The following is a 26,607-nucleotide window of genomic DNA, read 5'->3' as shown; positions in this document are numbered from 1 at the left end:
AAAAAAAAAAAAAAAAAAAAAAAAAATTCCCCCACAGATCCTTATAATATGGCAGTGTGTTTCACCACCTGTACAACAGGACATATTATTCAAAATAGTTTTTTTAAAACAACTTTATTGGAGTATAATTCAAAATAGTTTTAGTTTGCACTGGCTAGTACAACAGGAATGACCAGTTCTCCTTATGCTTGGACAAATCAAATACATTCTTCATAAGAACTTCTGAAAGTTTCCTGGTTTTTCCCTGTAAAATCAGTTGGTAAAATAAGTTCAATAGTAAGACTTCTAAGGCTGAGCCCAAGATACCTCTAACTGCTCATTTTTTCATCGCTTGTAATTAGGTCAACCAGTTCCATAGGGGGCTTGAGTTACAGCTTCTAGAGGTTTTGTAATGTAGACATTCTTATTTTTCAATTAATCTTTGTATCAAATGAAAAAAAAAGAAAAGAGTTATTTGGTAAATACAATCTTTCACTATCTCATTCTTTGGAATGCACTTGGTTTTATACTTTTCCTTTTACAAAGAGCGCATGTTACTGGAGAGAAAAGGAGTCAGATATGTGTATTACTAGCAACACAATACAAAGCATGTAGGTTTGAGTTCATCTGGAACTGGCGTCCCTACTCTTAGTTGGGATACCCCTAGGTTGTTTCAGGTATTGGTGATGTTTATGTCTCCAGCTCTGAAAGCGGGGGCACACATCTGTGACAAGGCTGTCTGGGGTACTATGAGGGCGATGATGTCCACGGCTCTGGACCAGAGCAAAAGAAACCAACAGAAGTAGGATGGAAGCCATGACCTTGGCCTTACTGCCAACCAGCCAAGCTCTCTGCTATGAGATTCTTTGACATAAAGAGATGTGCAGGGGCTGTGAGATGTCTAGCAAATGCCCAGTCACTTCATGACCCAGAGGCCCTTTGGCCCATCAGCACAGCCTCAGCGTGCCCTTTCCCCACTTTCTGCTGTCTTTTTTGTGTATCTATACCAGGGTGCCAGCAAGGAAGAATAAAATAGTGTCACCTTTTATTAGTAGCTTTGGGGAAGGCTTTATGGAAGAGGAGTTAGAGATTACGGCCCTCCTTCCCCTGCCTTCACTGTGGATACCTGAGCGTAGTAAATTGTGTTAAGGAAAGAGAGGAAGAGACTTTTGGGGCCCCCGAATTCCTTCTCAGCAGACGTTTCCTCCCTTCCCCTAATGCATCATCCAAGATATGGTAGCCTTTGGGTTCTTCTTTCCAAAGGCCGCCTTGCTCAGGGCGCACACATCAGCTCAGTGACTGGACCTCCCTTATTCCGTGGTGTTCCCTTCTTTCCTTACAGTCTTCCGTTTGTGCTAAGATTGTTCAGCTCCTGGGACAGAATGAGGTGGATTATCGCCAGAAGCAGGTGGTCATCCTGAGCCAGGATAGCTTCTACCGTGTCCTCACTTCAGAGCAGAAGGCCAAAGCCTTGAAGGGCCAGTTCAATTTTGATCACCCGGGTGAGTCGGGGCATTGAAGGGGCGTCTGTGGGGGGGGATTGGTTGAAGAAGTTACTTAACCTCTCTGTTTCCCATCCATAAAATGGAGGACTGTTAGGTACCTTGCGGGGTTGCGGTGGGGCTTATAGGAAAGAAGCACTTTGCAACGCATCCTCTGGTGCTTGGCGCCTTAAATACTGATCGAATCTGTGTCTGAACAAGGGTGACTCTTGAGAAGCCTATTACTCAGGGTGGGCCAGACACAGGCTAGCGCACACACAGCTGGTTCTCCCGCCTCCTGCTCTGCAGCAGCCTGTGTCACACCCTCCCGCCAGCACCCAGCACGTGCGCGTACATGGCTCGTGTGTTAAACTCACCGACTGGCAGAGAGTGGGGTGGAGGGTCCAGGATGGCTGCCTGAGTGTTTTTGGCCCTGACAGTCCCAGATGAGCACACTGCCCCTTTAGCTGGTTTGGAGTTCTTATAACTGTGAGAGTCAAAACTTGGTGTGGTGCCTGCTGCAGTGCCCTCGTTGTGAGTATGCTTTCCAGGTTATCGCATGCTGCTGGATTTAGAGAGAGGACAGAGGTGTCTGAAGCCAGAGACGGAACGGCAAGCCAAAAAAAAAAAGAATCCACTTTTCAGAACTCATTTATACACTTTGGTTTGAGATGCAGGGAGTTCGCATTCTGCTTTAGGTAGAAATCTGGCTTTTTTGTGGGGAGGGGATGCTTCTCTAGGGTGTGATACACGTATGTGAAATAATAGGTTTATAGGGATGCCCTGTTCATCACTATAGGAGAAATCATTTCACAATTAAGAAACATCTTAATAGTTTGATTTCCTTCAGATGCCTTTGACAATGAACTCATCTTCAAGACACTCAAAGAAATCACCGAAGGGAAAACAGTCCAGATTCCTGTGTATGACTTTGTCTCCCATTCCCGGTAAGTGAGCTGCTCTGGGCTGGGGATTGTTACCTGTTGCTCCCCAGAGGGTCCCCAGAAGTTCCAGGCTTCTTCACGGCCCCCCACCCCCCACCCCCATGTGTCTGGTGCCCAGTGCAGCCTGTCAGTGACAGGGCGGTGGCGTCAGCATGCCTGTAGGTGCACGGGGTCAGGAATTCATCCAGGTGCTTCCTGGAACAGTCCCATCGTGATCATCAAGCCTTGTTAACTCTGAAGGGATAGATTTGTGAATTTGGACTCAGGTGAGGGACTGCACATTCGTCCTCATCCACGTGCCCAAGCTGTTGTTCCTGGAACAAATGCAAGCGGGTATGGTAGAGGAAAAACAGGAAGAAGAAAAGCAGCTGTTCTTTCTGCTCTCCTGGTTTACTTGGGATCGAGCTGTGTGGGGAGGTGTGAGGGCACTGGGGTCACCAAAGACTAGACCCACCAGAGAGCTTCTCAATCACGTCAGACCTGTCCTTTCCAGTTGTTGATTCTCACGCTCCTAATAGAATAGCAGAGTGGCTTGACCTCCATCACAGCCTCCTTCCCTCTTGAGTGGTGGGAAGGGGCTTCTGGAGGACTTCCCTCCTGCTAGCCAGACCCCAAGCTCTTTCAGAGCTACACAGAGCTCTTTGCTCACTTTGTCTCCTTCGGGGGACCTCCCAGGCACATTCGACACTCGTAAATGTTGTGTCACATCACGTGTAGCTCCTTAGTAGTGGCTCAGTAAGTGTTGTTTTTAGCTCTGGGATCTTTAGAAAGTTTCTCCCTCCCACTTTTCATTTTCCTTCTTGGTTTCTTTATCCCACTCTCTTTTGAGTTGATTTTTTAAAAATGGGAAGTTAGATTTCATACCAAATATTTCTATAATTAAAAACAAATGTTTCTATCATTAAAATGTTTCTACTACCAAATGTTTACTACCAAATGTTTCTATAATTCAAAGCCCAATCTTCATCTCCCTGTGTGTTCCTTTAGGACACATCTCAGCCTTTAATGCAGTTAGCTCACATGTTCTGTGCTCTTCTCATGAACTTTCTCAGAACTTGAGGGTGTGGCAAAGATTGGGTTGGAGGAGGAGAAAAGAGCACATTGTGATGGAAAGCCGGGCTGCTTTGGTTCTCACCTTCATCCCTCACCAGTAGCTCTTGAAGTACTTCCTACTATGGACCCCATTCTGCTGTGCAGGACATTCAGAGAACAAGATATGCCTCCTATACCAAAGCTCTCCAGACTATGCAGGAATAAAGGGGCGCTTAGAATAGGGAACTGGAGCTAACATGAATAACGAGGGGGCTGGGAGAGCAAAGATCTGGGAGGCCGCAGCCGGAGAATCAGAGAAATTCGTCCCCAGTGATGGCAGCCTGAGCTGCCATCTGGAGAAGAAGCTAGGTTCATGCAAAGTCCAAGAATCCGCTGCATCCATCCAGGCCCACAGCCTCTGAATGGGAACTTATGGAGTGTCTGCAGTTTCCTTGTCTAGCTATTATGGCCTCCTAAAAATTACAGATTTTGTTTCACTTTCATCTTCTTTTTTAATTTAATTTTAAACCTTTATTTCATTCAAGTATAGTTGATTTACAGTGTTGTGGTAATCACTTTCATCTTCTGAGTTTCCCATTGGCAAAGTAGCTGGGACCATGTAGGGAAAGGGATTCTGGGAATTGTAGTTTCTAGCCTTGGGGGAGTGGTGGTGATGTCAAGTTGACAAGAGACAGTCTAGCCTACCACCTCTCAGGTCCTGGGCAGGGTACTGCTACAGAATTACAGTGCAGCCTGACGACTGAGGCAAGGGGATGTGGAGCAGTAGGAGGGAGGAAGGGCTGGAGTATTTAGCGCAGGTTGTGTAAAGGAGATGATATTTAAACTGTGCATTGGAAAGCATGAGAAGCTGTTGGGAAAGGGATTTCCAAGGTGATGGGTAGGTAGGCATTTCAGGGGCCAGCTTGGTGGGGGATTGAAGTAGGTTAGGTGTGGAGGGATGGGGGTCAGTGTGTGGGAGGAGCGGCGGGAGGTGGGGAGGCAGGCAGGCCTCAGATCAGGAAGGACCATGGATGGATCCCAGGGCCAGAGGACAAACATGTTGGCAGTAGGGAGCCATAGATGGCAGTTATGTAGGAATGGAGAGGTCAGTTTTGTGGCAGGAACGAGGATTCACAGTGCTGTTTAGGAAGCCCTTGGAGTGGCCCAGGTGAGAGACTGATACAGGCCCGATGGAAGGGAGTGGAGTGAGGGCTGTTGGCAGGAGTCAGGGCCTGACCAGTGTAGTCGGGGGGCAGGGGGTGAAGATGAGTACCTTGTGCAGCACGAGCTCCATCAAGTTCACGTATTAACAAAAAAAAACCCTGCAGAGTTGCCCGTCCAGATGTGTTTCACTTTTTTCTCCAGATTCCCCTCTCATACCTTTTTTTTTTTTTTTTTTTTTTTTTTTTTTTTGCGGTATGCGGGCCTCTCACTGTTGTGGCCTCTCCCGTTGCGGGGCACAGGCTCCGGACGCGCAGGCTCAGCGGCCATAGCTCGTGGGCCTAGCCGCTCCGCGGCATGTGGGATCTTCCCGGACCGGGGCACGAACCCATGTCCCCTGCATCGGCAGGCGGGCTCTCAACCACTGTGCCACCAGGGAAACCCCTAAAATCCTGTTCTTTAGTGGCCCAGAGCCCATCTCTTGCATGAAGCTTTGTGACCACCTAAGACCACAAGCAGTCCCCGCCAACTCTTAAGAGCCACTTTTGAGGGACCCAGCTGTCCAGGGTTAACTGATCCCATCCCAGCCATGGGTCTTTCATGGTGACCACAAACACATGTTGGGCTACAACTGAGAAGTCACCTATTCTCTGTAAATACCTTTCTCTGGTCTTCCCCTTCTTTATCGTAAGGAATGATTGTCAAATGAGAAGGTTGGGCTAGGTAATCCCAAATTTGGTAATCCCAAATGCTCTAATACTCCAGGTTTATGTGAACCTCCCAGCCCATCTCTAAACTCCTAAACAGAATATTGCACCATAGGTTCCTGGCACATCCTGGGCTAGTAGGTGCTCAATAAATGTTGTTTTTAGCTCTAGGCTATTTCTAAATTTTCTCCCACCTAGACCTACATGTGGACTTGGGAAGTGATTGATTTCAACTTTTGGGGGCACCACCCACAGAGCAGGCAGTTTGGTTCTCCTTACTGTCCCAGGATTGAAGAGGCATGACCGTTGAGTTGGAAAACCACCTGTTCCTTTTTAGTGTTTATCAGTTAGGCAAGCTGATCAGCACTGCCAGACAGTGTCAGTCTGGGTACATTAGCACGGTCATTGCACTCACTCTGTGTATTCCAGATGGAACCCTAGGAATCCCACACACATGTTTTGTTTCCCGGCAGAGCCTTTCTGCCCTCTTCTTGGCCCAGGGCAGCTGCCTAGAGTGACTCATTATTTCACTCACTCATTGATCCTTTTTTCTATCCATCTTGCTTCTGAACTCTGCCCAGTTTGGTTCCTTATCCTAAACCACAATGAGCACCCTGTTTTCCAGTACCTGACATTCTTCTAGGGTTGGCGTGTCTCAACCCTGGCTGCACAGTAGACATACCTGGGAGCTTTTTTAAAAAAGGGCTGAAATCTTGTCATTTGCGACAACGTGGGTGGACTTAGAGGGTATTATGCTAAGTGAAATCAGTTAGACAGAGAAAGACAAATACTGTATGATTTCATGTATTATGTGGAATCTAAAAACAAATGAACAAACAAGAAAACAGAAACAGCGTCATAGATACAGAGAACAAACGGGTGATTGCCAGAGGGGAAGGGGGTAAGGGAAGAAGAAATGGTGAGGGAGATTAGGAGGTACAGACTTCCAGCTACGAGATAAATGAATCACAGGTATGAAGTGTACGGTGTGGGGAATATACTCAATAATAATAATGTAATATCTTTGTATGGTGACAGATGACAACTAGACTTAGCATGGTAATGATTTGGAAATGTATAGAAATATGAAATCACTGTGTTGTGTACCAGCAACTAACGTAGTATTGCATGTCAATTGTACTTCAAAAAACAAATTCATAGAAAAAGAGATCAAACTTATTGATACCAGTGGGGGAGTTTGGGGAGGTGGGGAAATGGGGAGATGGGCTTGCAGGGGGAGGGAGAACTAGATAGTCAAAAGGTACATACTCTACTTATAAGATAAATAAGTACTAGGGATGTAACGTACAACATGATAAAGATAATCACTGTTGTACGTTATATATGAAAGTTAAGAGACTAAATCCTGAGTTCCTTCACAAAAAAAGTTTTCTATTTCTTTAATATTTCTTTTAATGTTTCTTTAAATATTTCATTTATATGAGATGACAGATGTTCACCAAACATTATTACCATTATTGTGGTAATCATTTCATGATGTATGTAAGTCAAATCATTATGTTGTACACCTTAAACTTACACAGTGCTTTATGTCAATTATATCTCAATGAAACCGGGAGAAGAAAACGTAAATATTTTTAAAAAAGAAAAAATTGAAAATAATGTATCAAATATGGAAAAAGAACAAACATTGCTTCTAGAAATGGAAAACACAACGGCACATTTTTAAAACTCAGTAGACATATTTAGCAGCAAAATGGACCTAAAAAAACCCAATTCAAACACTAGGGGATTGATCTGAAGAAATCATTCATTAATGCATTAAGGAAAGAAGAAGACAGAAAAAAACCAGAAAAGAGACTAAGAGACATAAAAGACAGTGAAAAGACCTGAAAAATATTTAGTCAGGAGGAAAGGAAAGAGAATAAAGGCAATATCTGAAGAGACAGTAACTTAATTTTCCCTAGAACTAATGAAACTCACTAAATCCATAGATTCAAGAAACGCAACAAATTCCCAAGCAGGATAAATAAAAAGAAATACACAAGTGAGTTCTACTCTTTGGAATTGGTTAATATTCCATTGTGGCCTAACAGTTAATTTTTGTGCCTGCTGCAGTTGTATTTCAAAGTTTTGTACAAAGTTGTGTGCACGCACAAACACATACATGGTTGCTAATTGTGTTATTCATATTTTCCATTTCCTTCTTTATTGCTACTTCATCTGTCAGTTTCTAAAATACAGAAAGTTAGGCGTCTCTCCGATACCAACGTGGATGCAGTTTCTCCTGGTATTTTTATCCGCTCAATATACTTCGAACCTCTGCTGTTAAGTAAATAAAGTTTCATGACTTTAAAAAAAAAAAAAAAAAAAAGAAAAGAAATACCTGGGGAGCTTTTAAAAAATATCGATGCTCTAGCTCCACCCCAGACTAATGAAGTCAGAGCCCCAGGGGAGTAGGGTCCAGGTATAAATATTTTTAAAAGCTCCTCAGATGATTCTGTGTGCATCCAGAGTTAATACCGCCATCCTAGAGAGTCTCCTAATTGCACTAACCTGGTGCTTTTCTGCTGTCTTTCATGCTCCATATTCTGCCACCTTGGTAGTTGCTCCAACAGTGCTGCCTTAGAATTTAGACAGGAACCCAGGGGACTGAGCCAATAAAGAATCAAAGCATGTTTTTGGGAGTGAAGTCCCTTCTTAGTGGCCAGCTGCTGCTGACTTCACTGTGTTTGCACAGATAAAACCTATAATCTTAAGGAACTTTTGAAATAACTGTGTGGTTTCTTCACAAATGTTTCTTCACAAATGTCTGCTAGTTAGGGTGAGTGGTAAACCTTGCAGTGGCGTCATTACTTCCCTTTTCGTGAATTTTGAGGTGAAGTGCAAGGTGGTTTTCCAAAAGAAGCAAAAGACAAGATTGCAGTGAAAGTTGAGACAGGGCGGAGCTGGACCCCAGCAGGCCCCAGTTATCCATTTGGTTTCACTCCCCTGGCTTTTGAAAAGTCGTGTTTACAGTAGTATCTGCCTTGGGCTTCCCAATCCTGTGGGGAGATGGATGAGGTAATGTATGTCCCTGCTTTATTTATTTTTATTTATTTATTTATTTATTTATTTTGCGGTACGCGGGCCTTTCACTGTTGTGGCCCCTCCCGTTGCGGAGCACAGGCTCCGGACGCGCAGGCTCAGCGGCCATGGCTCACGGGCCCAGCTGCTCCGCGGCATGTGGGATCTTCCGGGACCGGGGCACGAACCCGTGTCCCCTGCATTGGCAGGCGGACTCTCAACCACTGCGCCACCAGGGAAGCCCATCCCTGCTTTATTGATAAGGAAGACAGTTGTAGGAGCTGGGCAGAGCCAACCCTGGCAGGACTGGGACTCTTTCCTTCCACAAAAATCCTTCCCCCTTCCCACCCTCTTACCTAAAGCTTTCTTTTCCCCTCCCTCCATCTGCCCCTTCCTTCTTCCTCCCAGTTGCCTCAGCACTGGGGGAGGGGGTGGACTTGTTGGGAGAAAACTGAGTTTCTGTTTTTGAAAGTTCAGAGTGTTAGGTTCCATAAATGCCAGGACTGAGAGCATTCCTAGAGACGCCTTCGGAGGGGGAAAAAAAAAAGTGATCACATCTTCTTTTGTCTGTCTTTATTCTTCATTCAACAGCAGGTTTTTTTGTTTTTTTTGACCGCGCTGTGTGGCATGTGGGATCTTAGTTCCCCGACCAGGGACCGAACCTGCGTGTCCTGCATTGGAAGCGCAGAGTCTTAACCACTGGACTGCCAGGGAGGTCCCAACAGCAGGTTTTTTATTCCAAGGAGAAGGATGTCTACCCATCTGCTTTATGGCGGAAGCTCAGAAGAACTGGTCACAGGAGAACTTTGCTGCAGCCGTCCTGGCCCTCATTCTTGGGTCTTCCGTGGTGGTCTGAGGTCTCTGTAAGGTTGTGTTAGCTAAACCCTCTCAGTGCCCTTTCAGTCAAGGGGCTAGGACCCCAGACTCCCAGAAAACTTCTCTTGTTTCCTCCTCCTGGGCTCCCCCTACCTGGCTCGGCCCATCATCTGCTCTGTGCTTTGCAGGAAGGAGGAGACGGTTACTGTCTACCCTGCAGACGTGGTGCTCTTCGAAGGGATCCTGGCCTTCTACTCCCAGGAAGTGCGAGACCTGTTCCAGATGAAGCTTTTCGTGGACACAGATGCGGACACCCGGCTCTCCCGCAGAGGTGCGTTCCAAAAGCCTCTGATGGCCCTGTTGGTGGCCTGTGACAGGCCCCTGCCCTCCCCGATTCTGGGGTCCGTGCCTTCCCTGAGGCAGCCTTGTGGCTGCCTCGTGGCTGCGTGGCCCAGCCCAACTGAGTCAGTCTAGCCCCAGGGATGTCCTGTTGCCCAAACATTTGGTGACATTTGAGAAGGGATTAGTCACTTACTGTTTCAGATAACAAAAAGCTTGTGAGGTCACAGAGATGACATAAGAAGTTCACGTTTTGGTTTTGCTGGGGAAAAGTTTGGTTAAGTGCTCAGTTCCTTATGATTTACCCACAGGTGTCATAATCAAGATGGGAACTCACTGTAGGACATCTGGGGGGTGGACAGGAACACCCTCTGCCTGCAACTCTGGGCAGCTGGTCCCACCTGCCCGCTTCTTTCGCCCTTTGCTTTCCGGAAAGTTCTGTGGACGTTTGGTCACTCTGTCCACCCAGCTCGGGAGCAAAGTCAGTTGTTATCTCTGCAGGCCTTCCTTCCACGAGTGCTGAAGACACCAAACTGCTTGCTGGTGGGAGAGCGGAGCCTGTGAATTCAGCTCTGCGGGACATGAAGCAGAGGGCTTGCTTCTGCCAGAGAGCTTGGGAGGCTTTGTGGGGGAAGTGGGTTGTGGACTTGGATGTGGCGGGGTGATGGCCTAGGCAGCCCAGGAAGGCATATACCGCAAACAGAGACACCATGGCTTGTTAGGACTGTCTTGCTGATCTGGGCAACAGGTAGGGCTGTCGCCCGTGGGTGGTGTGAGGGGGAATGGAGAGTCGGGGAGAGATGAGAAAGGTTCCTAGCAGAGTTAGAGCTGACCGGACCCCAGCCAAGGCAGCGGGGTGTGGGTGACCGAGGAGAGGGATGAAAGCTGACTTAAGGTTTGAGTCCCCATCGTGAGGAAGAGGAGTGACACAGGAAACGCCAGGGTTAGCTCCTAGTCGCAGAGCAAGTCATTGGCAGAGTCAAATTTCATAAGCTGCAGCCCAGAGCCTTCTGACCTCAAAGTCTGTGAAGTTTCCTCTTTTCCGGTTCATGAAACAGATTTTTAGTTTATCCAGTTCAGTACTCTTGTCACAAGAACTATAAGTGGAAATGGCAGAATCTAGAGAAATGACTCCCTGGGTTTTACCCTCCTAAGAAGTAATAGGAGTCACACTCTTTTAAGTCAGGGGAGCTGTACTTCCCCTCCCCGGTGGTGTCGGGCAGTGGGAGTAACCTGATGGAAAAAAGGAGAATTCTAGTCCCAGCAGAGCCCCTTGCTAGCTTTGTGACTTTGGTGCCTCTTGTGACCTCCCAGGCATGGGTTTTTTTATTTAAATGGGTAATATGAAGGAGACAGGCCTGTTTTTTAGGGTTACACAGGCCAGGTTAGAATTGCATGATATTTTTTGACAGATAATTGAGGCTTGAGCCTGACAATTGCTTATGCATCTGCCCCAGGGTCTGGTTTATCACCTTCATCCACAAACCCAGGTCCTACCTAGGCTGATCTGCTCGGATGTCCATATTAGCTTGCCAAATTTGGGAGGCACCACTGGGGGGAAAATTGGAGTCAGATGAACTGGACATTATTTAAATCCTGGTTTCACCGTTGAGTAGATGTGTGACCTTGGGCAGATTATGGGTTTTTTTGTTTGTTTTTTGTTTTTTTTACATCTTTATTGGGGTATAATTGCTTTACAATGGTGTGTTAGTTTCTGCTGTATAACAAAGTGAATCAGTTATACATATACATATGTTCCCATATCTCTTCCCCAGATTATGTTTTAATCTCTTTGTACCTTATTTTCCTATTGGTTGATCATGTAAGGATTAGTTAGTACTCCTGGGATAGTTGTGCCGATCAGAGGTAATGCAGGTAAAACGCCTGGTGGTGGCATTAGTCGATAAATACCCATGTGGCAGATCAGAAACCTGCTTCACCTGAGATGATGATGTTATGTTTTCCAAGTGTTCTCTCAGGCCTTGTCAGAACCTCTTGAGTAGTCATGTCCTGAGGAGCTGGTGACACCTGGGTTGGTAGCATCATTAGTCCAGCAGGTGGTACTAAAATCCCAGGGGATGGAGTGATGCCTAAGGGTGGAGCGAGTGCAAGAAATTGCATAGGAAATTAGAACCGCGTTTTGTGGAGGGGCAACATCCTTGGACTCTGATTCATTCAAACAAGTAATCCTAGGGTAGGTTAAACAGAAACTTCTCCCTCCTTTTCTTGTGCTGAGATCCTTAAGTGAAATGGGGGAGAGACCTGAGGTGATGGTGGCCTTCTCTGGGGATTTCTTAGGGTCAGTTCTCTTCACCCCCTGCCTTCCCTGGTGCCCCCGGGGCAGGTCGCTGCCTTCTTTCCGTTCCGCTGTCTTGTCACGTCAGCCACTGCTTAGTCACTCTCAGCAAAAGCTGTTTCTACAAATGCACTCTCTGTCCACCTAGGACAAAATACATGCCTGGCATGTGCTTTGTGGGTAAGGGAGAGAGAGGGAGGGTTAGTCGGGAGCTGTGGGGCAAAAGAACATTCCTGGAGAGTTGAGTGAGCGCTACGATTTCACCTGTTTGTGGCTTACATCCTCCTGGGCACATTCCAGGTTGACCCTCATGTGGGAGGGAGGTCTGCATCAAGTCTCATAGCCTTGGAAGTCGGAAGGACTTCCTTCCTTCCCAGGGACCCCCTTGTATTTCTAGGGAATTGGTTTCCTCCCAGCAAAGCTTGCCTTTGCCTTCCCTCTCTTATATGCATTTAACCAACCCTTGAATTAGGGACAGGGGAGACGAGAGGCGGGGGCCCTGAGACTGCTGACCCCTCATCTCTCCCGCCATGGCTCTCTGTGCCCAGTTTACACGGAGTTAGGGCTGCAGTGAGCCTTGGCATTGTCAGTGTGTTCTTTTACTAGAGTAACACATCTCCTCAACGAATTTTTAAAGTGAATTGACAGCCATGGAGGAATTGTGTTTATTCTGGGTCCTCTTCTACATTTGGTTCTCAGCTTCGGCTGATGTGAAGCAGCATTAGCTGATTGGGAAGGGCTGAGTGGAGGCCAAGCAGGGAAGGGTAGACCTGTCGTTTCCTGCCCTTTACCCTGCAAGGCCCCTCTGAGAGGGCCTATCTCAGCCCAGCAAATGTGCCAAGGCCAGAGTGATGACAAGGAAGCTGGTTTTAAGTCCCTGGAGTGTCCGGTTTGTGCCAAGACCTTGTTCTGCCTTAGTTGTTGGCTTCGCCCCGTTTCCTGACTGAGGAGGAGGGCGTTTCATTGCAGTGAACTGGCTGGCCCCGAGCTGTCCTTGGCTTAAGGAGGGGGCCCGTCTGTTTAAGGTAATAATTCGATGGAAGGCTCTTGGGAGCGGAGGTGGGCGAAGCCTTGCGTCTGGGCAACATGCCGACCCACTGCCATCTCCTTTTCCAGGGTGGAAGCTGGAGGATGCCTCCTGCCTGTCTTCCTGTTTCTCCCTCTCCATCCTGTCTTTCCACGTGTCCGCCCTCCACCTCCTGCACTGCAGCCCCCCCCGCACCACCACCCCACCTTCCCAGCTGCTCTGAGGGACTCCCACCCCCACTGGGTCCAGCCTGCTCACCTGAGTTCACAGTTCCCATCCTTCCGATACGACAGTCTGCTGTCTCAGGGAGCCATCCCCCTCCCGGAGCTTCCTCAGTTCCTGTTGTCTTCATAGAAATTTAGGCTTATTGAATACACATCATGTACCAGCCACGGTGCTGAAGCGTTTTATGGATATCTCCCTGTCTTCCTAAGTGACCGCTTTGTGAGAAAGTTGCTATTATGGGCTCTGCTTTACAGTCAAGGGAAATGAGCTCCAAAGATGTTAAGTAACTTGTCTAAGGCCACAGAGGTAGTAGCTAATGGGGTCAAGATTCAAACTGGGTCAGTTTTGCCCCCATCGCTGTAGCTGATGGGGCAAGAAGTGGCTTCGGGCTTCAGCGGTCGCAGGTGTGACTCACCTGCGTCCACTGCTTTCTCCCTGGTACGTTCCTGTCTCCCGTGACATGACAGGTGATGCTCTCGGGTCTGCAAGACACAAGAGAGCTGCAGGCCTGGGCCAAGGGCAGTGGCAGAGCGATGTGAAAGGGGAGTGAGTGTGTGTGTGTGTGTGTGTGTGTGTGTGTCTGTGTTCTGGGGGAAGGACAGAGGTTCCCACAGTGCTGAAGCTGTCAGCAGTTGTGTGAAATGCACGTCTTGTGAAACAAACCCGGCATCAGGCATTTGCAGGGCTTTTGAGTCAAAGCTGCTTAATAAGTGCGGGCGTGTGTTTGCTTTTTCCCCCCCAGCTCTGATACCCTTTTGGTCTGGCTTCTTTTTTTCTTTGGACCTTATCTGGAGATGTGTGAAGAGCTGGAGGCCGCATGGGCTGTGTGTTTTGGTGAGCTTGGCCCGTTGGCCTGAGAGCCCGAGCTCTTGGAGGCCCGTGGGGCTGAGCCACGTGGCACCTGTTGGGGCTCCTACTTGGCCGAGCGTCCCTGGCAGAGCAGCGGCGGTGGCAGCTGGAGCAGGGCCCTGTGTCCAAATGCCTGAGAAGACCATTTCCTGGCTGGGCTGGGTGCACAGGCGGCAGGGTTTGTGAGGCAAATCCTGACGATTTAGGGACCAACCAACCGTTTTATTGCCAGGGCTCATGCGGGGGGGAAAACTCCTTGTGATTTGAGGAGCTGGTAGAGAAGTCAGTGGCGACAGCAGTATATTTGTTACCCGGGTTTCTGGAATGGGGTCTTCCTGACAGTTTTCTAGCCATCTGATCGTGCAGACTTCATGCCAGCCTGGACCAAAACCACAGGCTGTCCCTGTTACCTGCCCTTCCCCACGTGCGTGCGTTCCTGTGCGCATGCCTGCACGTAAACACAGAATTATTTACAGACGTGGCTTTCCAGAAATTCACTTACAAGTATTCCCTATGTTTGTTTAGAGTTTCATCCCACACTGAAACGATTACCTGAGAAATGATTGAGGGGAGCTGAGAGCCCATTGCAAATGACTGTAGATGGATTTGATACCCTTTTGGGGTAGGAGGGAAAGGGTTAATAGCCAAGATTGAAAACATTTGTAGGGAGGGGCTGTTTTTGATTATGGAACTCAAACTCACTTGCTGAGTTTGGGAGAAACTCAGGCCCAGGGAGGTTAGTGTACAGTGGCGGAACGAGGATTCTGGACACTTTTCCGTGTTTTGATGAAAGACTGTATTAAAAGCAGTGTTTGTTGCAAGTCCCTGAATAACAGCACCCCCAGGAGGAAGAAGGTAGAAGATGGTGAGTTTGGGTCCATCTGGGCAGCTTCAGAGCTCCAGCCCATGGTTTCTTACACCATGGTTTTCTCATCTTTCACTAAGAGGTCTTCCCTTTGCAGACCTCTGTGCTTGAGGTGGGCAGGAGTGGCTGACCACAGCTGGGCCCTCTGTCCCACTTCTACCCCCTGTAGGGGCTCAAGTGTGGGTGGGAGCCGGGCAGGTGGAGGTGGCACATCAGCAGAGGGTTGCCACCCTGAACACAGGTAAGTGTAAGGGCACGGGATCAGGGTGGGCAAAGGAGAAGTCTCCGGGCAACCCGCACCCTTTTCCAGGAAGCCCCACCACCTCTCTGGGCCCAATCCACTTCCTATTATGAGTTTGTCCTGCCTTTTTCTGGGGTTCTCAATGAAGTTTTATTTGGGTCAAATGTTGCTTGAAACCAGAAGACGATTGGCCTTTCCTGGAAAACCTCTTGCTTTGGAGAGCATAGCCGGATTTGACTGTAGCAAGATGTGAAAATGCAACTTGTTTTTCCCAAAGCGGCTGCTGACTGGCTCTCGGTCAAGTCTCTTAGGCATCCGGCTTGTGAATCATCCAGAGTCATTGCGAATCATCCAGAGTCATTGCGAAGCCTGTGTGATCCTGGTCGGCCTCGTGAAAGGCGGACATGTATTGACTCATGCACTCTTTTCTTGATTCTTGTTTTTCCTTCTCTTCTAGTATTAAGGGACATCAGCGAAAGAGGGAGGGACCTTGAGCAGATTTTATCTCAGTACATTACATTCGTCAAGCCTGCCTTTGAGGAATTCTGCTTGCCAGTGAGTTGTGTTCTTGTTTTTCATTGAATTTAGTCTTTAAAATGTAATCAAACAAATAAAGGTCTGTAAGTTGAGCTCCCTGGCTGGGATTTCACTCATTCCCTCCTCTATCCTCAAGTCCCAAGAAAGGGCAGCCTTTGGTGCTTTGTTTCCTATCACTGTGTTCTCCAAGAGCTCTGTCCTGCCACTCTTTTTCTGGGGTACCCCTTCAGGATCCTGCTGTCTGATTCCAGCAAGCTGTACACTTCTTGCTTGGTAGGCTCATGGTGTGAGACTACCTTTGAGACCACCTCATGGTGTGAGACCCTTTATCGAGGGTGCATCAGTATCCCAGGATAGACTCAGCCACTTGGGTCTTCAGAAGGTCTGTGATGGTTGGAGTACTGGTGTAGGAGGCCTCAGCTACAAGATATTCCCTTCTGAATCTCTTCTGCCACTACATCTGAGCCCCGTTTCGAGCTTGTCGTTGGTCCCCTTGTAAGTTCCCATTTGGGAGGTTCGCCATATTGGAACAGGCTTCTGTACTGCCCTAGCACGGGCTCTGTCAGGCCTCCCCACGGCAGCTGGGAACTCTCTAGTGAGGTGGCTTTCAGAGAAGGAAGGGTGAGGACGGTGGAATTCTCAGCTTTTAGCGAATCAGCCCTCAGCCTAGGAAACACCCCAGCTTCTTCATGAAAGACCTGCGAACGTTGAGGGAAGACCTCAGGGACATGAGGTTTGGAGTGGTGGGGTTAAGTTCTGAGAGAAAGCGAGAGAGGCTGGGTCTTCGTCTTGTCTTGGGTGATGCCTTCAGGGAGATGAGAGGTGTAGAGTGTGGCCGAGTGTGGGGATTTCTCTGCTTTGCCTAATAATTAACTTCTTTTTCCTCCCATGGAAAAATATGATCCCAAACCGTCTTTCTTTTTTCATTTTTATTGGAGTATAATTGCCTTACAATGTTGTGTTAGTTTCTGCTGTACAATGAAGTGAATCAGCTATACGTGTACCTATATCCCCTCCCTCTTAGATCCCTGCCATCCCTCCCATCTAGGTCACCACCTAGAGCAGCGAGCTGAGCTCCCTGTGCTATGCAGCAGCTTCCCACTAGCTCTCTATTTTACACATGGTAGTGTATATATGTCAGTCCCAATCTCCCAATTCATCCACCGCACCCCACCCCTGCCCATCCCCCCCACCCCGGGGGGCCTCTTTCTTTCTTTAAGTCTGTTAGTGGGTTTTGCATCAAAACAGACTTGACATTTGTTTCAGCCTGGAACCAGGCAGACTTCGAGTCAGACTGAGTAACGCTGATGCCCTGTTCATTCCCCTGGAGAGGATTGGGTCACAGGATTAGGTTTCTGGGAAGAGGGCAGAACTGGCTGTGGAGCTGTGAAATTCTATCCATCCATCTGAGGACGTCTCCTGCTCTTTTTAACTTAATAATAAAAATACAGGGCTTCCCTGGTGGCGCAGTGGTTGAGGGTCCGTCTGCCGATGCAGGGGACGCGGGTTCGTGCCCCGATCTGGGAAGAGAAGATCCCACATGCTGCGGAGCGGCTGGGCCCGTGAGCCATGGCCACTGAGCCTGCGTGTCTGGAGCCTGAGCTCCACAACGGGAGAGGCCACAACAGGGAGAGGCCCACGTACTGAAAAAAAAAAAGAATACAAAGTAAACTGATTACTGAACATACATTAGAGTTTACTGCCAACTTTCTGCTGTTTAACTTATTTGTAATGGAGCTCAGAATTTTACGTAAATATTTTCTAGGTTGTTCTACCTGTTCCTCCTGTCCAGCCACTCAGCTCAGGGAAAAGCAGCTCATTCCCACGTCAACCAGGAACTTGGGCCTGATAAATTGTCGGCCTGGTTCAAGTTGGGCATCAGTCGCAATTCAACAGTTGTAGCGTGGAAGCTGCACGGAGTACAGATGCCCATGTCCTAAGGCATCGTTTATGTGGTCTCACCAGGACACAAGTTATTTGTAAAATGGTCCACAAAATGTCAGTAAACTTTACAAACAAAAAGAGAGTCTGTGGGCTTGTTTTTCTTTCTTTTTTTTAAGGCTGTGTCATAACAGAGCCAGGGAAAGTGGTCATCAATGGCGATTACTTCTTTTTGGGTTTACCCTCGTGCTAGATAAACTGTGTATAGAAATCCAAGGTGAATTGCTCCCCTTTAAGTTTGGTCTTACTAACTGATGGTTTTCCTCGTGGTGAAGAGGCAATTATGTATTTGGTTTCAAAGACCACGTTCTCTGTGCAGATTGTAAGCTGAAACAATGTTAGATGCTAATGAGAACTCAGGGAAAAGCCGATTTATTATAAATTAGATAACATGGATAAAATGTGTTCTGTTTAAAGCCACAAGCTGCTGCTCTCTGGGATTGGTAGAAGGCTGGCCCTTTCCCCACATTCCCTTAGAAGAGGGGCTTTGTCCAGCTTCTCTCTTTAATGCATTGTAATGCATTTAATGCATTGTAAATATCTTTCTCCACAGACAAAGAAATATGCTGATGTGATCATTCCTAGAGGTGCAGATAATCTAGGTGAGTCCTCATGGGGTGCCATCCCGTGGGGCATAACTTCTACCCTTTGTCAGTTATACTTTGGAGTAGGATGTGGTAACCAGACAAGGCTCTATAGATGTGGTTGAGCCACTGGCTGCTGCTGTGAGCCAGAAGGGTGTTTATACCTATGCATCTGGCCTCGGGGACAGGCCCCTGTGAATATGCGTGTACGTAAATGGGGACAGGCGTGAACTTGTGCTTCTCTGGCAACAATCAGAGGGCAATAGATTACCTTCTACTGTCATTCCCAGTGATGATACCTGGCTGCCTTGTATCTGAGGGCATTTTTTTAGCAAAAGTAGATTTCCTTCTTAATCTAATTTAGAATGACCTGCCACTAAGGTAGCCTTTCCTAAAGGGAAAGGGATTTCTACCGCTAGTGCATTTATGCGTTCGCTTTGACTTGTCTAGAAAGTAGGACTATCCCTGGACCTAGGCATAGTGGGGCAGAGTTGAATACCCTGTCTTGTTCTCTTTATCATTTATTTCAGTTTTCCTCTGTTTAAAAAGTAAAATTTTTGCCGAGCCTTTTGGGAGTTAGTCACAGCAGTGAAAATTTCACTGTGTATTTCTTAAGGACAAGGCCGTTTTCATTTACATTGCCACCGTGCCCTCATCACATCCAGGACAATTAATATTGACTTAATCTCCTTTAACTTTCCTCAGCCTTTCTTTGTTTTTTTTTTTTTTTTTTTTTTTTTTTTTTTTTTTTTTTTGTCTTTCTTTGTTTTTTATGACGCTGACATTTTTGAGGAGTACAGGCGCATTGATTTGTAGAACGCCACTCAGCTTGGGTTTGCTTTTGTGCCCCCATGATTAACTTCAGCTTATATAGTCTGGAGAATACCCTGGGGGAGGGGTGTTCTTGGGGCATCACCTCAGAGAGAGCACTTGATGTTTATCCCATCTTGGGTGATGTTAACATCCATCATTTGCTTGAATCATATGATTTATTTCCAAGGCTAAGGAAAGAGAGTCCCATTTGACCTTTGGAGGAGAGGGCCTTCTGTGGGGGTCCCTGTCCTTGGGATGGGGAGCTGCATGGGATGGGGACCCAGTGGAAGGGTCTCACAGCTAACTGATGGTGTCAGAGCGAAGGCCAGACCTCATGTCTACAGAATTTGGGTCGATTGCTTTCATCCAGTCCGTGCCTCTGATCGTGTTCTACGTTGTCCTACTCCGAGAATGCCCCTGCGGGGGTCATATTCGCCCCGATGGAGGCTTGGGGAGGTGGCGTGACCTGCTCGCAAGCAGCAGAGCCAGCTTCCTGGAACAGTTTTTAGCCTGTGGTTCCTGAGTGCCGTCCACCAAAACAGACACACAGCCCCACAGACGTGCTCCCACCCTCCCCGTGTCCCTAACACTCTTCTGGTCTCTGCCCCACAGTGGCCATCAACCTCATCGTGCAGCACATCCAGGACATCCTGAACGGAGGGCTCTCCAAACGGCAGACCAACGGCTATCTCAATGGCTATACCCCTTCACGCAAGAGGCAGGCCTCGGAGTCCAGCAGCCGGCCGCACTGACCCCCGTCTCCTCAGACCCTGGCCCCGATCTCCAAGGGACAGGAGGAGGGGGCAGGAGGCACTGTGCATCTATACATATGGTTTCCTATGACATTGCTGTATTTAAGAAAACACCATGGAGATGAAATGCCTTTTTTTTTTTTTTTTTTTTTTTTTTTTTTTTTTTGGGTACTTCGGAGCAGCGAAATGAAACAGAACTTGACCCTGAGCTTAAATGACAAACTGTGCCAACTACTACTGGTGATGCCTAATTATGACTTCAACGTGTAACCAGTTATAAATACATACATATATATATATAGAAAAGGATCTATTTTTGTGTAAATGTACAAATACTGTACAGCTGTTTGCCGTAAGTATTCTGCAGGAGGGCCTGTACTTGAGTGTGTTTTGGGGGCTGGAGCTGGAGTTTCACCAAAGGGAAGTTGCCTGGTGGGTTCCAGGTGGGGCAGGCTCAGGCATCTGGGAGGGAGGCTCACGGCTCGCGGCTCTCAGTGTCTGTGGGTCTCGTTGGAAGTGGAGATTGGAACTTTTGATCGCTTCCCCTGCCAGATGCCACCTTCTTGGTGCTGGAGCTTTAGGATAATGTTAATGAGAGATCCTCTTTTCTTTTTTTTCTTTTTCTTTTTTTTTTTGAGTTGAAATTAGACCTCAACTCAAAACTCAAACTCAGGGAAGGGGCCCACTGAAGGGAACGAGTCTTCTGCGTTTTCTTCTTGCCCCTGCCCACCTCAGGCTGCTCGGGTAGCTCCACACTTCCTTCCTTACTCACCCGCTTCTCAGTCTCTCCGAAAGCTAGAGCTGCCTCGCTCTCCTTCCCTGGTGGGGATGTGACGGGGTCGCTTCCTGACTGAGTGGGGAAGGAGGGAGTGGGACTATGCCTGTCGTATCGTCTGAGATGCTGGTGCCTCCCAGGGAAGTCACCCATGAGATTCCTTGGGCTGTCCCCCAAGCTGTGGAGTGCACAGTGGACCCTTGCAGTCTGGGCTTCGGTCGAGGGCCTCTGCTGGCAGCCTGCCCCTCACAGGGTGGCAAGAGAGCTCTGCCATGTAGGGAGCCTGTAGCTTTTGTTCCCCGAGGCGTGGGGATTTGCAGCGAGGTGAGGATAACGGGGACCGTCACTGGCAGCATCACAGCCACATTGATTGACTTATTTACCACGCTGCCGCGTCACGTGGCAGCTGCCGGAAACGAGGGGCGGGGAAGGGGAGTGGCGTTTTTTTTGTTTGTTTGTTTTTTTGCGATACGCGGGCCTCTCACTGTTGTGGCCTCTCCCGTTGCGAGCTCAGGCTCCAGACGCGCAGGCTCAGCGGCCATGGCTCACGGGCCCAGGCGCTCTGCGGCATGTGGGATCTTCCCGGACCGGGGCACGAACCCGTGTCCCCCGCATTGCAGGCGGACCTCAACCGCTGCGCCACCAGGGAAGCCTGGGAGTGGCGTTTTTAAGTCACAAGTTGGAGTCTTGGGCTGAAAACATTTGGGGTGGAGAATTCCAGCTTTTCCGAGGGCTCCCTCTTGGTGAAAACTTCCTTCTTTGCAAGAAGTACGGATTCCTGAAGATTCCTGGTGGGGAGGGGTGGAGGAAGCAGGGGACCAAACGAGAAGGAGGAGGTGTAATTATAGAGGCCTGAAGCGTCACCTTTTAACTGCAGAAGAGCCAGAAGCTTTTCACCTCAGTGTGTTCCATCTCAGTGCTCGGTAGGCTATGCCCTTAGTTACTCCCTTGTGACTGCCACAGCCTGAAACATTTTGGGGAACGCTTCTCCTTCCATTGCTTTCATAGCCCCTTGAGCCGTTCAGATGAACTGATGCTGTTAACTCTAGTCACACGGAAGCAAGCAGCACCGTGCAGTTTGCCTCCCCTTTTCTGGACTCCATTTGACTCTAACTCCGTTGGGCTGTGTCAAAAAGTCAAACCTAATCCCCAGCAGGGCTTTGCCACCCCTGAGACCTTCAGGAGACTGTGCTGCAGGCTCTGAGGGAGCCCCCCAAGGGCAGCAGCTGCCTGGTTGGAGAAGGGGAGGGTCCTGAGGTGCTTGCTCTGAAGGCCGGTACCTGGCGGGATGGCCAAGTTCTGGAGTGCGTGTTTCCGAGTCAGTATTGATTATCTTTCTAGTCATGCCTTGGTGCGGTTCTGAGATGAAGGGTAGATGGCAGGATCCTGAGGACCCAGGGGTCTCCTGCCTTGTTGGGTGGGGCCTGTCTGCGCTCAGGGGAAGCCCGTCCCTGTCTGGGAGAGCCTTGGCCCTTCGGTGGTAGCATGGTCAACTTTACTTGAAGCTCCCAGGTGCCAAACCATTCAGTGCCTTGGCTGTCTATCCCACTGCCTTGGAAGATGGATTCTTCTCATCTCTGAGCCTTGAGTTACTTAGCCGCTTCCTCATCTACTCCTGGTGTTGGGACCAAGCCTCCAGTGTCTCCGAATAGCCCTGTCCTCGCTGGAAGCAGCTCTAGGGCTGCCCCGCCTCTGGGTAAAACCATCACCAATTCTTGGTGTCTTGGTTGGGGGCTCACTGGGCCGTGCTGACGACTCCTCTGGTTCTGTGACATAGTACGTCTGGGGCCAGGAGGGGACGGGAAGCTCTGCCTTTGTGTGGTGACCCCAGCGTTTAGCCAACCGAGTATCTGAACTTGAGCTTTCTATGTGGCCAATCCCGGACTTGGTATTTTAAGAGTCACTGGATCTCTGATTCCATTGGAGAGTCAGATAGAGCCATTAGGCCAGAAATCATGACATGAGTCACCTGGGTACCCTTTGCTGTCCAGGGAGGCGACATGGATGAGCAGCGTGGGGCAATGTTGGTCGTGTGTACCTGGGAGTCTCTTGTCTTCAGAGATACCCGGTGGTGCTTTCTTCTCCCAGGCTGCGCAGGAATTGTCCAAGGACCATGTGTTTAGGGAACAGGCATTGTGTCTTGGGAAGGCCTGATTCCAAGCTCCTTCACCCCAGTGGAGCTTCTGCTCCCTGGGTTTCTTGTTCTTGGGCAGCCTGAGACCAATAGGGGCAGAGAGCTGGCAGTGTGTATACGGAAGATGCAGTGTTGTGACCTCAGGTGTCCTTTGATTTGGAATGGATAGGGTAGGCCCTCAAAGAGGCAGCGGTCTCTGAAGAACAGGCTGGGGAGGGTGGCAGGGAAAGGTCCCCGGTTCACCCTTCAGAACCTGTTGTCTCTGCAGCAACCCACTGTGGTCTTGGCTGCTGGGCAGTCAAGGACACTGGCTTCTTGCCTCTCCTGGGCTGGCTTGGACACTTGTCTCTGTGTCCAGGGTGGGTTGCCAGTCTCATGAGGCCACTAGGTCAGGCTAAGGCTTGTGTGCGGGAGGGACTGGAGCCCAGCTCGTTTGTGTATCTCCTCCTTTGCTGTCCTGGTGAGGTTTCCCTGATTTGACATCCTTGACCAGCACTAGAGCCCAAGGCTATTGGAGGGAAGTAGTAGCCTCTTGCAGGGAAGTGTTTTCCTCTGCCCTGGAGTCTCCCACCTGCCTGTCCACAACCATGTGGGTGAGGCGGGCTGGGGAGATTCTGGGTCCCGGGGCTGGGCTTCTGAGAAGGGCTGACTGGACCTCTCTGCCACTCCTCTCCTTCACCCTGACCTCAGGGTGGAGTGGGGAAAGTCTCGGTGTCCGGGCAAACGAGAGGGAGAACAGGCTGAGGAAACCGTCGGGGTGAGCCTGGCGCTGAGTCCCCTTTGATCTTGGTCTCTGGGCCTTCTTCGGCCCTCCTGGGGCAGGGGGCTGGCTACAGGTCAGCATCTGGCCACCCTTAGAGGCAGTGAGTGCCTAGCCAGTCCTGCCTTAGGAACAGAGTGAGTGGTAAATAAAGACGTAGGCTTTTCTTTTGTCTCTTAGATGCTTGCGCTTCCCCCTTTTCTTTCTACTGCCCTGCCTTTACTGTTAGCAGTTACATAAATGACCACATACTCTGTACTTTGCTGTAAATAAAGACTGAACAGAAAAGAACCCACTCTTGCCTTCTTTGTGGTGCTTGGGCCGGAGGAACAGTGACTGAGGCCAGCGAGCGGAAGGGAAAGTAGCGCCTCCAGGCCTTCGCTGTGTGGATAGGGGCACCAGCCTGCTGTCACTATGCCTCCCCTCCTGGGCTGCACCCAGGCCACCATGTGTGCACTTGTGTGTTTCTGCTCTGCTTCTGAAGCCAGGTCAAGATTCCTGGGAGGCTTCTCTTCGCTGGCTCTGGCCGGCTCTGCTCCCTCTGAGGTCATCGGGTTTGTGCAGTCTCCTCCCTTCCTGCCCTCCCTTCCCCATCCCTTCCTCAACTTTCACAATAAAAGCCAGAACAAAACCTTCTAAATAAAGAAAACTTTATTGGGGTTGGGTGGAGGAAAGTTGACATTGTGACAATGTGAACAACTTCAGGTTGAATTCACATACGTATATAATTAAAGTAGTTGGCTTTTGTGCTCCTTGTAGCACCCCGGCTCTTCCCTCCGGCCCCCCCTTTTCTCAGCTTCCCTTTCATCCCTTCACCTGCTGCCTCCCAGGCACCCAATGACCCTCATTGATGTGCGGAGTTGCCCTGCTATTTCCAGCCACTTGTTCCAAGGACAGAGGCAAACCCTTCAAGGAATTCAGATCCAAAAGAACTTGGATTTAAGGGGAATCCATCCTCAGAAGGCCGCTGTGTTTTCACATAACACTTAGGTGTGTGTTATCAAGCTCGATTATTACCTGCAGGCAGATGAAGACGTGAGTCGTGGTTGTGCAAGCTGCTTTAGCTGCGATCCAGTTTGCTCTGTGCGTTGCTCTCACATTTCCCCTATCTGTGGACCACGTCTGGAGTCCAAGCTTTGCTTGGGACTCTGTTCATTTCTCAGAATTCAGTTCTGCTTCCTTGTTGTAATTTGAGGCACAGTTGTGCAGGCCAGTGAAGCCCTTGAGCGATTTGCTCTGCCTCCCACCCGCCTGTCACAGCATCCTTTGAGCCACTTTCCGCTCTGCATCCTGGACTCACCCTTTTGACGAGTGAGTGCTGCTTTAATCAAACCACGTCGGCTCAGACTGAAAGAAACCTGTTAGGACATGCGTAAAAGTTTTAAAGACAAGAGGTGGAGAAGGAGACCTAGGATGTGGGAAAGCTTTGAGAGGATGGGACCATAGGGATTGATTTCTTTCATCATCTGGTGCTGGGGGCTGTTTAGATTTCTATTTTAAAACAGAGTTTAAACACATTTGCTAAAACCCAGAATGAAGTTAACCTTCCTGCTAAATCTTGGGCTATACCTGCATATATGCTTATGTATCTTTTCAATTACACCATGAACTAAAATAACAAACTAGCCAACTGAATCAATTTGAAGCTAGGACTAAAGATTTATCTAGACATATCTCCTCAGATGAACGGATGGAGCTTAAGGGTGGGAGAACATGAAACTGTGCCTTACGCAAACTCATTTCTCGCACAGTCCAATCCTTGGCATCCCCTTTTACAATGAGGATTTGCTGGGACTAGGTCAGTGGCGCCCGTGATGCAGGGGATGAAAATGGCCTGGGGTTCACCACGGTGTTACGTGCTGACTGCCCTGGGCCAGGGAAAGCCAGCCTGGCCTCTGCCTTACAAGCTCATGTGCTTCATGGGGTTTTATCTGACAAGCCCAGGACGCTCTCACTAAGGGAATTAGAGTTGAGGTTATTTCCAGATTCCTCTTTATCAGTGAGCACCACGTACTTTCTTTTCAGTTCTTGAAATTTCCCAATTTTCATGATAACACTCACATCAGACTTTTCCAGCCTTCAAACAGTCCTGCAAAGTATGTTAGGAATGCGGTCCTGCTCCAGTTCTACCGAGGAAGCTAGGAAGTAGGACGTGCTGTTGGAGGAGGCTGCCTGGTGCGTGTCTGCCATCTAGTGGTGGAACTCAGTTCTCAACTGGGGTTGGGGGTTGCCTTGGGTTGTGGGACTAATATTATTTGCTTGGCTATCACGGTTTCTAAGAGAATGGTCAGAGGGCCTAGAAGTCTAACTACTTCTGATGTGATTCTTTTTTTTCTTTTTTTTTCCTGGAAGATCTTTATTAAAGCCTTCACTAAGGCAGGTAGGAGCATCAGCTCCTACTTCTTAGTTTCTCTGTTGCTGCAGTCTACTCTAGTGGTTCCCCAAGCTGGCCATCACCATCACCGGGGCTTGATAAAGACACTACTGTGATCCATTCCTGAGAATTCTGATTCTGTAGGTCTAGGGAGAGGGTCGTTTATAACAAACTACAGGTGAGTCAGATTAATAGGCAGAGTTGGAAACCCAGGACCTTGTGTATTTAATCACGTAGACCGTTTAAATCTGTGATGTTCACAGCACTGGAGAGCCCATTTCTCCTGAAAATGTCATCTGTGCTGTTTAAAGCCCTTCGCTGCCTGCATGGGGACTGGAAAGGGGCATTAAAGGCTGCTCAGAAGCTCATTCAAGTCCAGCACTGCCTCTTAGGTTGTAAGACACTCTCCACCCCCCCAGCCCCCCCAAAAACCCGGCACCAGGAGACACTAAACTACGGCTGCATGTCTGCCCTGGGAAGATTCCTAGGATGTCCTGGGAGCAGGGCAAGCTTTTAGAGGTCATCTAGTCCAGTGCCTTCAAGCATGCTTTTAGTCATGGAGCCCTTCATGAAGTCTTCCTTGAAGTCTCAATGTGAAAAGCAGAAAAGCAGCTTCTCCCTTGAGAATTCTCAGGGTTTTCTTTGAAGCCATTGAAGTCAAAGCCCTTCATATTACAGATGAGGAACGTAGGGCCCAGAGGCCAAACGACTGGGTCCAGATCCTACTATTGACTGGGCTGTAGGTCTGCAGTGGACTTGATTTCAGGGTTGGAAACAAAAGTCCCTCCTCCTGTAGTCCTTTAGAGCTTCTCCAGGGCAGGCATTGGTGGTAGAAGTTGGGGTGGATCACTGCCATTGGACTGATTCTTCTTTTTTTTTTTTTTGCGGTACGCGGGCCTCTCCCTGTTGTGGCCTCTCCCGTTGCGGAGCACAGGCTCCCGACGCGCA

At 48.8% G+C, this 26,607-nt stretch overlaps 1 protein-coding gene across 2 annotated transcripts in view; it reads left to right on the top strand.

Moving 5' to 3' along the window:
• UCK2 (uridine-cytidine kinase 2) overlaps positions 1-20,011 on the top strand; it is a 71,635-nt gene extending 51,624 nt beyond the window's left edge. The window contains exons 2-7 of one of the 2 annotated variants that reach the window (XM_024763639.1): positions 1,322-1,481; positions 2,311-2,407; positions 9,336-9,478; positions 15,447-15,544; positions 18,021-18,069; positions 19,477-20,011. In XM_024763639.1, coding sequence (XP_024619407.1) covers positions 1,322-1,481; positions 2,311-2,407; positions 9,336-9,478; positions 15,447-15,544; positions 18,021-18,069; positions 19,477-19,616 — 687 coding nt within the window. In that variant the 3' untranslated portion in view covers positions 19,617-20,011. The remainder of the gene's footprint in view (positions 1-1,321; positions 1,482-2,310; positions 2,408-9,335; positions 9,479-15,446; positions 15,545-18,020; positions 18,070-19,476) is intronic. The other variant, XM_024763638.1, reaches the window with a different exon arrangement.
• The last annotated feature ends 6,596 nt before the right edge of the window (positions 20,012-26,607 follow it).

Source organism: Neophocaena asiaeorientalis, unplaced genomic scaffold (genome assembly GCF_003031525.2).
Source record: "Neophocaena asiaeorientalis asiaeorientalis breed wild unplaced genomic scaffold, Neophocaena_asiaeorientalis_V1.1 scaffold912, whole genome shotgun sequence".
Taxonomy (NCBI): Eukaryota; Metazoa; Chordata; class Mammalia; order Artiodactyla; family Phocoenidae; genus Neophocaena; species Neophocaena asiaeorientalis.
The sequence above is the reverse complement of the archived record's forward strand: the minus strand, read 5'-3'. Positions and strand labels throughout refer to the sequence as shown.